The sequence below is a fragment of the Dasypus novemcinctus genome, chromosome 16 (genome assembly GCF_030445035.2).
Source record: "Dasypus novemcinctus isolate mDasNov1 chromosome 16, mDasNov1.1.hap2, whole genome shotgun sequence".
NCBI classification, from domain to species: domain Eukaryota; kingdom Metazoa; phylum Chordata; class Mammalia; order Cingulata; family Dasypodidae; genus Dasypus; species Dasypus novemcinctus.
In genome coordinates, this window is record NC_080688.1 from 27,094,930 (window position 1) to 27,110,191 (window position 15,262).

At 38.6% G+C, this 15,262-nt stretch overlaps 1 protein-coding gene across 4 annotated transcripts in view; it reads right to left on the reverse strand.

Moving 5' to 3' along the window:
- The window catches only part of PTPRM (protein tyrosine phosphatase receptor type M), an 805,217-nt gene that overhangs the window by 320,647 nt on the left and 469,308 nt on the right, over positions 1-15,262 (reverse strand). For all 4 annotated transcript variants that reach the window (XM_058277381.2, XM_058277380.2, XM_058277379.2 and 1 more), the window contains exons 9-10: positions 9,772-9,881; positions 1,478-1,679 (exon numbers count right to left, since the gene is read on the reverse strand). In XM_058277381.2, the coding sequence (XP_058133364.1) occupies positions 1,478-1,679; positions 9,772-9,881 (312 nt within the window). The remainder of the gene's footprint in view (positions 1-1,477; positions 1,680-9,771; positions 9,882-15,262) is intronic.

The window sequence follows — 15,262 nt, forward strand, 5'->3', positions numbered from 1 at the left end:
TAAGTAAAACCTCAAGTTCCTTTGCTTTTAGATAGAATTATATGAATTTGGTGTGTTAACAGCTGTCAGACTTATATTGATCAAAATCCCTAATAAAAATGGTACATATGAATTATTTTTTTCTAAAATAATGCCCTTTTTAAGGATAAAATTCTCCAAAATATGGGTTTCATAGGGGAATTTTTTTTTTAATGTACTTGGAGTTAAATACATTGTTCTACATTTCCTCTTTCAGTTCCCATGGAAAAATTCATGCACTAGATATTACCACCTTTCACTTAGATATAGTGGTAAATTAATTTGATCAAGATCAGAGAGGAAGCACATGGAAAAATTTTAACTAGAACCCACATTTTCTGGTTCTAAGTGCAGTGATCTTTCTATTCATCCATCTGGTTTCCAACCTTGAATTTTTCTAACCTCCCAAGTACTTCTTCTTCATTTCCATCTCTCCATATGTGTCCTATAACCTAAGGTTTTATATAAAGTATCAAAAGTATATTAAATTTCAAGTCCTGTCTGTGCTCATAAATAAAATCTTTGCAAAACAAAAAATTTTCCCTTACAATATTAATTGCTTAAAAACAATGTTCCAAAGCTCCCTCCCTCAAAATCTAGCAAAGACCTTATACTATTCTCATTGTATTTCCCTTCCTTCAATTTCAATGAAAAACTTCTACAAAACCAGGGATGAGGGAGAACAGGTACAAGGATAAGTAATCCTGGCTGATTAACAGGGTTACTTCCCTTCACCACCTCCATTCCCATGATCCCCAAATAAAACAGTCAAAGCCAGAATTCAAACAAATACTTTCTCACTCATTCCCAAAGGGAAAACCTGGAAAAAGAAAATGTCCATGGAATTGTGCTCATTTCTGTTACATATCCCATACCAGATGGCAACCTCATTTCCTCTAGACTGAGGCACAAAGATATTTTCTGCACAGTTGCACATGCTGAGAAATATTTTTCAAATGACGTCTTCTGCTGGGATGGTATAAAAGCGAAAAGCGGGAGGCCGTAATTGCCTGGTGCCTCTCCTCTCTCTACAGGACCTAGAACTACTAATGGTGAAGGTCCCAAGGAAGGCTGATGGGGCTGGAACCGACTCTGTACAATGCTGCCTTTCTGCTGAGCTCTCACTCAATCATTCATGGCTCATTACAGAGATTTTTCCAACTCTGCTATTTTAGTAACTTGGGATGACAGTACAATGAAGAAAACCTTTCGCCTTATGTCCAAGTCTGCCAATGCAGAGTGCTAAAACAGTTGCTACTTTCTAACACACAAAGATTTTAAGCTCCCTAATTACAAATATGCACAGTATTTCATCATATTCTATGAGTTGATATTTAGGCAGTCAGCAGTATTAATTAGGGCTAGTTTGGTCTAGCTTCGAGGTCTTGACAATGGGAATGGAAAAGCACAAAAAGGCTCCTTCTGATAAAAGAAATAACTCATCAATTCTTAATCATACCTGATATTTTGGTGGTGAACTGATTTGTTGCTGGAGGTCCAAAACCCTTAGCAGTGCTAGCTCGGATGGTAAAGGAGTATGTGGTCCCCGGATACAGTCCAAAAAACAGAAAATGGGTTTCATTTCCCAGTTTTGAAACTCTTCCACTTTGATCGGATAAATCTATTTCTGGGTCAAAGGAACTGACTGCTTTGTAGGTGATCTGCAGAAGAATAAGAATGTGATAAAATATTTGGAGCAGATGGGCAAAGATTACATCTTTATCCAAAAACATCTTCTGATGTACGTCTTGTCAGACACTCTGTGACCCTTTCTCCTATTTGCTTAGACTCTCCAAGTTCCGAATCCAGTGAAGTAGCATAGGAACTCAGCCAAAAATGTGATGAGCTATTACTTTTATAGACAGAGGAACTTAGTGCCAGTAGATGAGAAAATGAAGGGTGAGTCAAGTTTAAGCCAATACCTTGAACTCGTTTGTTTTCAAAACACCATCTTGTTGGTTTAGAACAAAATAACACAGATACACCTAGGCAGGACAGATGAGGGACTGACTAGGATAGGGCTTGTCTTTAACCTGGTGGCCAGGATTTGACTTAGCACCAAATGGGATTATTGTCTACTGGACACAGGACACTTTTAAGCATCTTCATCAAGGCAGGCAAAGATACCTGCTCCAAAAACAAACCCTGGTCGCAAGCCAATCTTTCTCAGTCCTATGACTGCAGTGCTCATTGTGGGCCATGCTCATTTTTTTTTTTTTAGAGCAACGCTGTCCAACAGCACTTTCTGTGGGTTGCCCTCTGCACACGTGGCTGCTGAGCACTTGAAATGTGGCTAGTGTGGCTGATGCACTGAGAATTCTTTTTGGTTTTATTGTTAAGTAACTGAAATTTAAAGTCGAATCGCCAACTTGGAATGACTGGACAGGGCAGCTCTCGAAGCGTCCAGGATGTCTGCTAAATAATAGATATTCTAAGTATGTTAGATGAGTCTAGAATGTGTGAAAATAAACATCACCTAGGTGCCTTTCAATTTTTCCTTTTCAAATGAAGTTTTTAAAAAGAATTTCAATGTGAGTAGTTCATCAACTATTCAAGTACACGCACTTGTAGAGGTGATTGCTAACTTCTACTAGTGATAATGACATAATTTTTAAATGTCGCATATTCAGAAGTTTCAAATTGCAAAACTGAGCTCTTCTCTGCTTTTACACAGGTAAACTTCCTTATAATTTATGCGCATGCACGCTAACACTGTTATTATATGGAGTGATAATTGACATCCTTTCTTCTTATATTTACACCATGTCATTATAATTAAGAAGACCTCTCTGAAAGACTCTTTAGATTGAATCAGCTACACTTTGGCAAGAAAATGCTTGCTGTATATATTAATCACAGCAGTTCATGGCACCCTCACCGTCAGGCAAAGGATCTGCTATTAACCCTTTAACAGGTGTCCCATACCCAAGGCGAGTCAAGCAGACGAGACCCTGTCTACCACCAGCTGCTATAGAAGGGGTTCCAGCAATATGACGGGCTTTGTGTTGTTGACTTGGTCCTCCATTCTGAGACCCCGGAGAAAAGGGTAGCTGGGAGAAGGCAGAGCAAACGACATTTTTTCATTCATTCACTCATTCCACACACTGGGCGCCTTTCATTTGCCAAGCACCGAGCTCCATGCTTGAGTGTCAAATGGTGATCCAGACATGGTACCTCCCCTCAAGGAGGTCAAAGTCTGGTGAGGAAAGAAAGAAGCAGCCCAAACGTTATGATGGGTGTAACTAAAAGAACCTCTGACCTAAGACTAACTTAACGTAACGACACAGCCTGGCTTCTATTTCTCCATCCGCTCAGGACTTCAGCTAACAGAACCCTAGGTGAAGTCCTGCATTTAGAATCAAGCCCTGATTGAGTGTCAGTTCAGTCCCAACGATCCTTAACCACTATGTATTTCTGTCTGCAACTGAATATTTATTTCTCCTTGGGTATGTGCCTTACTTAACATATGGATACACCAAACCCTTTATTACTTTCAACTGGCTTCCTACCCATCTTTTCATTTTGGTGAAAACGTTCCCCCTTTCAAGTTATGCTTTGGTCTGAGCCTTCTTCCTTGGCTGCTCTGTTGTGTCCGTTGCTGGTTGCTATAAATTCTTAGCTATTCCATAGACGTCTCTCCATCTGACTTTCCTTTTTGTCAGTCCAGTTTTCCTTCCATAGCAGCAGCCTCCTAATTCTTTAACAATCTCTAACCCAAACTGCCTGTCAGGGCTGGATTCATTTTCTTGACCATTTTATTGCCACACCAAACGTTTTAATGGGACACAAATACATACAGGACAATGTCCAACCCCTTAGTGGTGGGTTTACCTGCCTGGGCCTTCTTCTCCAAATCTATTTCTGAATATTTGACTCTGTCATTAAATCACCTTCTGTTCTGGTCAGGGGATGAAGATTCACTGTGCCACAAACTCTTCCCGGGCTTTCCTGACACTGCTTTTGCTTACTAACTTTAGTCGGCCTGGATGTGGCAGAGAAATCTCTTTCCCTTTTTCTCTACATCCTCAGATTTATTCGCTCAATTCAAGCATGTATTGCACACGGACACTCTGCGATGCCCCATAGTGAGCAGTGGAGACAAAGGTCTGGCCTGCAGATGGGGTGGAGCTTGGAAGGCATGCAATGAGCAAATTCACGATTTTCAAATGCTGCGTCCCATAGAAGAAACAAACAGGGTGCTCCGAGAAAGAATTGTGGGGAGAGAGGCCCACTTACACCCATTTCAAGAGCTGAGGGGACTTGAACTTCGCAAAGGAGCCAGCCACATGAGTGTAGGGAAGGAAGTCTGAGGCATGGGAATGACAGGAACGAAGGCTGTGAGGCAGGAAAGTGCTGGGAGCAGTTGATGAACAGAAGGAAGGCTGGGGGGTCGGAGCCTGGTGAGGGAACCCACTGGGGCGGTGATGTGGGCAAGGGATACACCAGACACGGCACCGAAACCCAAGCGGAAGGAATCTGGACACACACAATGGGGAGCCTTCCAAAAATTTTAAGGGTAAAATAAAAATGATCTGATTTCCCTTATAAAAAGATGATCTTGGTTGCCAGATGGGGGATTGATTTGATTAGGGCTGGGAGAGGGGGTTCAATAAAGGCAGCAGAGTGGGGGGAGACCATCAGGAAAAATCACAGCTGTCCAGGGACTAGTGATAGAGAGCAGGTGAGCACAGGTGAGAGAATAAAGTGGTTGGACTAAAGTAGGGGCCGTGGAGACTGCAATCAATGAGAAGAATTGGCATATTTTACAGAAAAAAAATGGGTGGATGCTGGACTGGAGGTGGGAAAAAGAAAGAAGGAGGGATCAAGGACTGATTCCATGTTTGGGGCTTGAGCCAAAAAGATGGCACTCCTTATTGCAATGGGATGGAATGCATGAGGAAGAATTAAGAGTTAGACTGTGGGCATATGGAAGTTTGAACGATCAGCGTTCAAAAGATATTAGTGTCTTAGTGATGGTTGAGATCACTCAGGAATGCAGTTTGGGGAGTAAAAAGATGGGAGCTAGTCCTAAGTGCAAAGAAGCCCTGACATTTAATGGAGGTTACAGGAGGAGGAGCCAACAAAGGAGCAAGAAAAGCTGGAAGAAAGTTCAAAGATAGCTGTAAGAGAAACCAAAGAAACATAGGAGAATGTTTCATTCTGCTATGTTTGAATGAATGAAGGATATCATCCAAAGATGCTGCTGACAGTTCGGGTCCACCTTTTAAGCCACAGACCCAATTTTGCTTCTCTGTAAAGTCTTCCTAAACCCTGGCCTAACAATCCTTAGATCAGCTGAATGCCTGCCCATGTACATGAAGTTCATTTGGCAGGAATTCATGTCGGGTACTACAAAAGCCCTTGTTTGCTCTTAAATCATGATTTAAAAATTCCAAAAGGAACCAGGTTGCTTCTTGCAATTGTATTATCTTTCTGAGAAGAGGCTGCTGTCTTCCTCTTCTTGATTCCACTGTTATCAGTAAATAGTTGCTTCTCAGTATGTTTTCCTAGAAAGCCTCCTGGGGAGACCAGGTGTGTGCATATGCTTACACAAGCACTCTTGCTCTGGTAGTCAGGCTCTTTGCTGCACCTGCACAGTCTGCAAAGCCAATGTTTTATTAAGAGGGGCTAATGGGTTAGTCATTGCCAATATCCATGCAGTTGCCAATAGCCATGCAGTTGCAGGGTAAGCTAGTCTAGGGGTTCCTAACTTTCTTTCACTACAGCTCTTTGATAATTTGGTAAAAATTAGGGATCATCTTTCCCTCATCTCTAAAATAATGCACACTAATTCATGTAGCCCTAAACTTAGGACTCCTTTCACCTTGAATGAACTCCTAACAAACAACTAATATGTGCATATATGTATACACAAAACCTCAGGAAGTTCAGGGACCCACCCCCTCAAACCCTTCTACAGAATCCCAGGCATCAGAGAAAAAAAAAAAGAACAAAAACAAAAAACAACAACAAAAGAGCCTCCTCAGGATTAGGGACGGTCTATAATTCTATTACCTGCCACCAAGTTGATATTCAGTGGATATCTATTGACTTGAGAAGTAGTTCTTAAGGGCACCAGAATATATCTCCAGGCTTAACCCAACTACAACACATTGTTGTGGCATTGGTTTCTTTCATTTATTTATTTAACAAATGTTTTTCGAGTGCCTATTAAGTACTAAGCAGTGGGAAAAGCAACAGGATGCTTCCGGAAAGAAAGTTTGGTACTGCTTTTTTATTTGCACTGCATCACCGGCTGAGATTAGAGACAATTGTAATGAAGCTTCTATAAAGATTACTGATGTACCATGTTGGGTCTACGTAGTTTTATGAGATGTCCCACATCAGAACAGACAAGCAAGCATGCTGGCACGTTGAAGCTTCAAATTCTTAACTGGATGATTCAAAAAGAACTCAAATGGAATCATCTGCAATCTTTGACCTTGATGGAACTCAAAATCTTCCAGGGAGTGTGAGTTAGTTGTAATTCTAGGCAGCATAAAATACCGTTCCTTAATTGAAGGTGAGCAATTTATTCTGTGAGCACAAAGGAACAAATAATGAAATCTGATTTCCAAAGAGGAAAAGATTTAGGACACTTCAGGGAAGTACAATATATGAATGAAAGACTGAAAGATAAGTAGTGCTATAGGAAGAGGAGGGGGGGAGGGTGTGTCAAGGGGAAAAAGAATCTAAGCAAAGGAAGGTGGTGGGGATGTCCAGAAAGTTCTTGGAAATAAGAAAATTCTGTATTGAGATGAGAAGCAATAAATATAAATTGGGGTCAGATCATGGAAGGTCTTGAATATTGAAATCAAATTTCTTAAGACAGTCCTTAAATTCTAGTCCTTCTGCACTATTACCTGTCTCACTTAATGGTAATTAATTGAGCCCCTATACCCAGGCTCAGGACTGTGGGTGTCTTCTTTTTGATTCCTCAGCTCCCTCATCAGTCAACAATTCCAGACCATTCTACTTCATTATGAGCCCAAGCAACACAGCTTTATACTTTATTCACACATTAAATGGTGAGTGCCTGCAGGTAGTACTTATATCATTCTTTCTGTATTAGAAAGATAGGGTTGTTACTTCTAGTAGACATAAACAAGTGCCTTTTGTACTTTAGTCTTCTTACAATGCCTTAAATGTACCAAATACTTTTAAAAGTATTTTGATGTGTTTACTCTGCTTTGTAAAATTTTGGAAGAACAGACATCTATTTGTTAACCATAGTTACCATTGAAGAATGAAGTTGAAAAGCATGGATATTTTATTTTGAATACTTTGGTGCTTTAAAAGTAGTCTTTCAAAAAGCCAGGATTACGTTTATGATTAAGAAAATGAAAGATTTTTAGGTAGCTAATAGGGAAAGGTGCAATTATGAGACCCACATTTTAAGGAGACATCTAAAAAAACTAAATGGATGAAGTAGGGGGAGGTAAGGTAAATGAAAGATTAGAGTTAGAACAAAGGCAGGGAGAACAGAAAGAAAAGCACGGTTTTGAGAAGACTGAGAATCGAAGTTAGGGGAAGACAAAGAATCAAACCGGAAGAATGCTTAATGCTGTAAATTATCATAACTCCTAGAAAAAATGAAGCTGTCAACGTCTTTCAATCAAAAATACTTTGGTATATCTTTCCTGAGAGGTAGAGAGGGAGTTTGAGGATAAACTTGAGGCTTAAAGTGCATTCATTTACAACAGCTCTGATATTCCATCTGTTTTCCCTTCTGTCCTTCATTAGGTGTCCATTTGCTCTACTTTCCCTAAAGAAACACTTGTACCATTTATTACTAAACCTTTCTTCATCCATGCTTATTTACCTCCCCTTCCAGTTTTCACCTGGAGTCAAATATGTTCCATTACATACTTGTCATGGAAGGTCCCTCTGGGGTCTACGCTTTTATTTCCTTAGCACGATGTCTATCCAAGGAGATGGGGACCTCCTCCAGGGAGGAGGCCAACTCTTGTTCAGACAATAGTCTTCGGGCCTTAGTAGGAATCTGGGCTTGTCGCAGACCCCCGGCATGGGCTGGATAAATGAGCACGCAGGTATGCATTAGCTAAAGCGCTCCCTCCCCACACTCCACGTAAGGCCTTCCTTGGAGCCTGGGCACTTCCTTCATTTCTATTTCTTAAAAAAATGGGGAAAAGAGAGAGGGAGATTTGGTGGCCAGAAAACCTATACTTAATCACATACATCTGATTTACAATTGTCACCCAGAAAACTGAGTCAGCCTGCTCTACTTGACATCCATCTGATCTGGAACATCCTGACATATGATACATTCACGCATGCTCACCGCACTGGCACTGAGATCAGTGTTCGCCTGCGACGTTCTGGCTGCTGAGGTCAGAGAGAATAATGGGCTCTTTTTTGAATTATTATTGCTATTGATTTCACATAAAAGTCACTTATTAATATTACTCCAAGTTACTTATTACACAGAGATACATGCTCTGCGGGATTAGAAAAAATCTGGCTATTACTTGACGTCTGTCTTGATATCAACATGTGGCTTTAGGACAGGGGGACTTATTCCTGGGAATTCAACTTTGACTTCAAAAATTGTATCTTTTCTGGTTAAATAAAAATCCTGTTATCCTTAGGTAAAGGATCTCCAAAATGGAGACCTGAAAATGGCCATGAAGTAAAAAATATTAACTGAGTGACTCCAATTACTATGAAAAAACTAGGAACTTTGATTTGCTCATAAAAGCTAGCCATGAATTTTCCTAACATCCCATCCTTTTACAAAAAGGCAGCCAATGAACAGCATCAATAACTTAGCACTCAAATCAACTATTTTTTCTTTTATATTACATCACTTCGTTTTCAATTACACTTTTTTTCTTTTTAAACATTTCAATACCAATTTTCAGAAGACACAAGGAAGCCTGAATGTAAAGCTAGGTGGGTCAGGGAAGGGGTTTTGCAGCGAATGCTGTTTGACAGCTTCATCTGCTCAGGCTTTTTTGTCAGGAGTTCTGAAAGGTATTCAGAGGAGCCACGTGAGAAATGGCCGCAATTTTTAGAAATCGAACAACATATAATTTTATCGAATTTGCATTCAAATAAATGCTGGCTTAAAAAAAAAAAGCACCTGCTTGTTTCTATGACAATAGGACTAATGCAGTGATGCTCACACAGATGGCATGGTGACTCTACCCTCCAGGACTGCTGTTACTTCTTTCCTTGAGCAATTCATCCCATTCTCCTCTTTTATCTATCATTCAACCATCTGATATGCCTCAGGAGACAAAACTGTGTCACAGACAGCTAAAGGATGCTTTGCTGATACTAAGAACCCAAAAGACATCATAGTATTGTCACTCCTGAAACAATTTGTATTGACTTTGCTAATTGGATAATCAGCGTTCTTGTATAATTCAGCAGTAAAATATTTCACAGCTAAGCAAGAGAAGAGGATTCTGGGTTTGCCTCCTAATCAATGTATGCTTCAAAATACTTAGTTGTTTTTAATGACGGTGATTTCTTATTTTCATGTTGTGCCTTAACATATCATCTGGAAACATCCAGCTCATTGTAAATATACATCCTGAAATTATACATAATTCAAAAACTCATTTTTCATTGTTTTTTTTGCTTGGTTACAATAGCCATGATAACCATGGAGAGACTTAAAATTAAGAGGCATTATGTCATTATGTAATATTAGCATTTTGAATACTAGGTAGCCTAGATGACGTAAGGAATTATAAAAATTAAATCACTAATAAATGCATATACTACCTCATATAAAGTGATTACACCATATGTTTGAGTTGGTTCTTGCCATTGAAGAAATATCTTCTCTTCAAAGGTACTTCCTTGGATGGATTCAGTAGGAACTGCACCTGGGACTAAAAGGAGGGATGGGGTGAATGTTCCAATAACAAAAGATAAAAAAAAAAGGCAGATTTCTCATAGATTTGATAGGTTTTAACTTTCCATTGAGACACCAGATCTTGATAATCTCTATATAGACTTGGTTTTCCTCAAGAAATCTGAAATCCAAAACTGTTTTAGCTATATCGTCCTTATAAAGGAAAGAGCTTCATCTTTTTTCTTTAAAGTTTGAATCAAGTAGACAGAGCTCAGTAAACCTTTTAAATGAGCATATTCATTCTTCAAAAAGAAATGAAGAAGGATATGAAGCAATAAGAATTCTCAAACACCACTTGTGGAAGTGTAAATTGGTAAGGCACTCTGGAGGATAATTCGACAGTATTTAACATAATTAATGATGCACATATCATGTGACCCAATACTACTTTCTCTACATATATCCTCTCCTAAATTCTTGCACGTATGCACCAGGGGACATGTTCATGAATGTTAACAGAGCAACATTTTTAAATAGTAATAATAAACTGGAAGCAAACCAAGTACCTTGTGTTCTATTCATATGACAAAATGCTAAAACCAAGACTGAAAATAAATGACAGCTATATACATCACCATGGATGCATTTTACAACCATATTACTGAGTGCCAAAACGTGTCAAAGAAAAATATATATGAACTGCTGTGCTAATATATTAAATCTAATAAAATACACAGAAAATTTTAGTATGAAAAAGATATGATATGGATGAGGTGAGTATATTTTAAAATGAATATTTTGTTTCATTTGTTACCATTATAAAAGAGTTGTGGAAGTCTGATGCTGTTTTTTGTTAAAACATAAAATTTGCAACACCTTCTGATGAGTTTTCAAGAAAATCTAATTGTCATAAAGGAAGATGGAAATTTACTTGCCAATTTTCTATAAAATAACACTCAATTATTTTTAAAATATTGTTTATCTCATCTTCACCATTATAATTGCTCTGAGCATGTTTTATATTACACACAATTTAGTGTACTAGTATGTTTATTCTATTTATAGGCTATTATATCTGTACTGTTTATTGCATACAGATATTTGGGGGTACAGGATTGCAATTTTTGGTGGTGAAGTAAGTGACCAAAAAGTTGTTGGAAAGGATCACACTTTCTTATTTCAAAACTTACTACAAAGCTACTGTAATTAAGTCTACGTGGTACCAGCATAAGGGTAGACATCTAGAGCAACAGAACAGAAATAAACCCACGCATGTATGGTCAAGTGATTTCCAAAAAGGTGTCAAGAAAATTAAATGGGGAAAGAATAATTTTTTCAACAAATGGTGCTGGGACAACTGGATTTCCAGATCCAAAGGAGTGAAAGTAGACTCCTACCTCACACTAGATACGAAGGTTAGTGCAACATGGATAATGTACCTAAAAGTAAGAGCTTAAACTACAGAACTCTTAGAAGAAATCACAGATGTAGAATCTTTGTGACCCTGCAGACAATGGCTTCTTCAATATGACACCAAAAGCACAAGCAATGAAAGAATATGTAGATAAGTTGCACATTATCAATATGAAAAATGTTTGTGTCTCAAAGAATTCTATTCAGAAAGTGAAAAGACTGCACCCAATAAATCATATATCTGATAAAGAGCTTGTATCTAAAACATACAACAAGTAACAGTTACTGGACATTGTATGTCCTCCCATGGCCCACTGGGTGGACTGTGGGAGAGTGTGGGCTATGATGTGGACCATTGACCATGAGGTGCAGCGGTGCTCAGAGATGTATTCACCAAGTGCAATGAATGTCTCCTGATGATGGAGGAGGGTGTTGTTATGGGGGGAGGAGTAGGGTGAGGGGGGTGGGGGGTCTATGGGGACCTCATACTTTTTGACTGTAACATTAAAAAAATTAATAAAGACAAGGAAAAAAAGACACTATAATAAGACAAATAATCCAAACTTAAAATGGCAAAGATTTGGACAGTTCTCCAAAGATGATATACAAATGGCCAATAAGCACATGGAAAGATGCTCAACATCATTTGCCATGATGAGACACCACTTCACACTCATTAAGACAGTTGTAATAAAAAGACAGATGATAACAAGCGTTGACGAGAATATGGAGAAATCGGAACTATTACACTGTTGGAGGGAATGTAGCATGGTATTGTCACTGTGGAAAATAGCCTGGCAGTTCTTAAACCTATTAAACATAGATTTACCATATGATCTAGCAATTCTACTCCCAGGTGTACAATGGAAAGAAATGAAAACAAATGTCCCCACACAATCTTGTACAAGAATGTTCACAGAAGCATTATTCACTAATGCCAAAAAGTGGAAACAGCTCATTCATCAATGGATGACTAGATAAATACAATGTGGTAAATAGATACAATGGAAAATTTTTGGCAATAAAAAGAAATGAAGTACTAATACTGATGCATACTACACCATGAATGAGCCTTGAACACATCATGCTAAGTGAAAGAAACCAGTCACAAAGACTATATATTGTATGATTTCATTTCTATTTAATATCAAGAATAGGGAAATCCATAGAGACTGAATGTAGATTGGTGGCCGGCTATGGTTGGGGAATTTAGAGGGTAATGTGAGGGGGGGATACTGGCTAAGGGGAAGAGGGTTTTTTTTTGGGGTAATGAAAATGTTCTCAAATTGATTGTGCTGATGGTTGTACAACTCTGAATACACTAAAAGCTACTACATTGCATACTGTAAATGGGTAAATTTTATGGCATTCGCATTATATTTGAATAAAGCTGTTTTAAAAAGGGAGTTGAGAAATGTTTTAGAGTGTGGGAGGACACGAATGGTCTTTTCAGTGTGGTAAGATCGACACTAGCTGGAAACAGCCTAGAGTTTCCAAATGACCCATAGCGTCCACAGATTTTTGAGTGTAGAGACTACTTACAGGTAGACGTAAGGATATTTACAGTTGTTGTAAATGGAAATAAATATAGTTTAACAGAAAATAAGAACGGATTCAAATGTGAGGTCTGGATTCTCATTTATGACTCTAATAATTTAACTTTGTAGTAAGGACAAATGATTGAACCTCCTTGAGTCTCAGGTGACTTGTTTTTAAAATGAGGAAGTTGGATTATGTTGATCTCCAAAGCCCAAACTCTAAATAGTCTATATGAAAATGTGTGTTTGTCCTAGTCTGAAGGAACCTATGTGAGATGACATCAAAGGAAATAAAAATCAGATATTTAAAGATCCATAACAATGGTGAATTGTAAGAAAATCTAAATTCCAGGCTCTGAATCTCAAGTATTCGTCAACAGCAGAAGTTGAATTAAACCATGCCCTGCCAGAGAAAACGCTACTCTTTTCCTCTTTGCCTTGAAAGTTTCTATTATTACATTATCATCATTTTTCTCACAGTGCCGAGATAACCATGATTAGTGGCTCTGTTACATTAAAAAACCTGTGCATGTTTTTTAATGGAAGATATTTGCCTATGTGCACATGTAAAGACAGTAAAAATAGAAAACAAAGCAAACATTTGTTTTCATTCTATCAATATAAAGGACAGTAAAATGGCATAATAATATGGGGAGTATTCAAAATTAGATTTGATCAGAGAACATCTTATACGGATAAACTTATTAAAATGTGCTAGAGGAGACCCTGTAATTGATCACATCCTAGAAATGTTGATCAGAAAACCCAAGTGGTATTCACAGAACTTTTTTTTAGGTTAGGAACAGATATGGTGAGTTAGAAAATACCAGCAGAATTAATTAAATTAGAAAGTGAGGGCGGCGGACTTGGCCCAGTGGTTAGGGTGTCCGCCTACCACATGGGAGGCCCGCGGTTCAAACCCCGGGTCTCCTTGACCCGTGTGGAGCTGGCCCATGTGCAGCGCTGATGCACGCAAGGAGTGCCGTGCCACGCAGGGGTGTCCCCCGTGTGGGGGAGCCCCACGCTCAAGGAGTGCGCCCCGTAAGGAGAGCCGCCCAGTGCGAAACAAAGTGCAGCCTGCCCAGGAATGGTGCCGCACACACGGAGAGCTGACACAAGATGATGCAACAAAAAGAAACACAGATTCCCATGCCGCTGACAACAGAAGCGGACAAAGACGACGCAGCAAACAGACACAGAGAACAGACAACCGGGGGGCGGGGTGAGGGGGGAGAAATAAATAAATAAATCTTTTAAAAAAATAAATAAATAAATTAGAAAGTGCCTCACAGGAACCTAGGCCTAGTATCTGTCTTTAGAAGCAGGAATTCAGGGTTTGGGATAGTTAGATTAAAAAAAAAGTTTGTGGAATTTAGCCCTATACTGACACTCTTAAAATAATTTTAATGATAAATATTTCTCCACACACTTTCCGACAAAATAACTATTATTATAATAAAAATACTTTATTAAAATAAAACTCACGATGTTTCGTGACTTGTACACTTTATGGTAAATAAAGTGCCCTTACCATTCTTTTCTCTTTTAATTCCTATGGTTTGACAATTATTTTATTTCCCTCTACCTTTTCTCTGTTTTTTTTTTTTTAAGGAAATATAATTTGAAATGTTTAAAATTAACTGGACACCTGCATGTTATGAAAACAAAAAAAAAATTTTTTTTTAAGTAATACATGGCCTGACTTCTGGGACTAGCAAGATAACTTAAACAAAACAAACAGTACAAGTGACTCCAACCTCATATTTTGACAGAACTAAACAGAATTCCTAGCTCACGTCAGTTCGACATTTGGAGTCGAAACCCCCAAATCCCAAAGGGCTGAGTGGGTTCTTGCCTCAGTAAGACATACCTTCTCATCTACAGAAATGGCTGTGTTTGGCCTCTCTCTCATTGATTAGAACATTTCCTTAATTAAAACATGAAGTGTTTATCAGCAATACTTTATATCATCTAAAGACTAATAAAATATTTTTGAGTGTTTTTTTTAACCTACTTAGCACCCTTAATATTGCTGTAAAAGAAAAACAAGTGGTTTCTACTCTGAAGCAGAGAAAAAATCATATAAAGTAATGAGAGGACAAGGAAGGATCTCAATGAATTGCTATGAATCGTATAATAATAATAACAAAGATCATATACTATGTGTCCATCCTCTGGCAGCTACAACTAGTTCTCTACATAAATTTCTTCTCACTTTAATATGCCCGAGAAGTGTTATTATCCTCCTTCTCAGATGAGGAAATTGAGGCTCAGAGATTTTAGGATCTTCTTTAAATTCACAGAAGGGCAGAAGGATAAAAGCAATGTGTACTGGAAAACTGGGAGGCAACTGTATGAAGAACTTGAAACTTGAGAACTCTGAGGGATAGTGAAGGAGATGGAGGTGAGATGTCACCATTTGGGAAGGAATTTTGCAGAGCAGAACAGATGCCCGACATGAGACTAG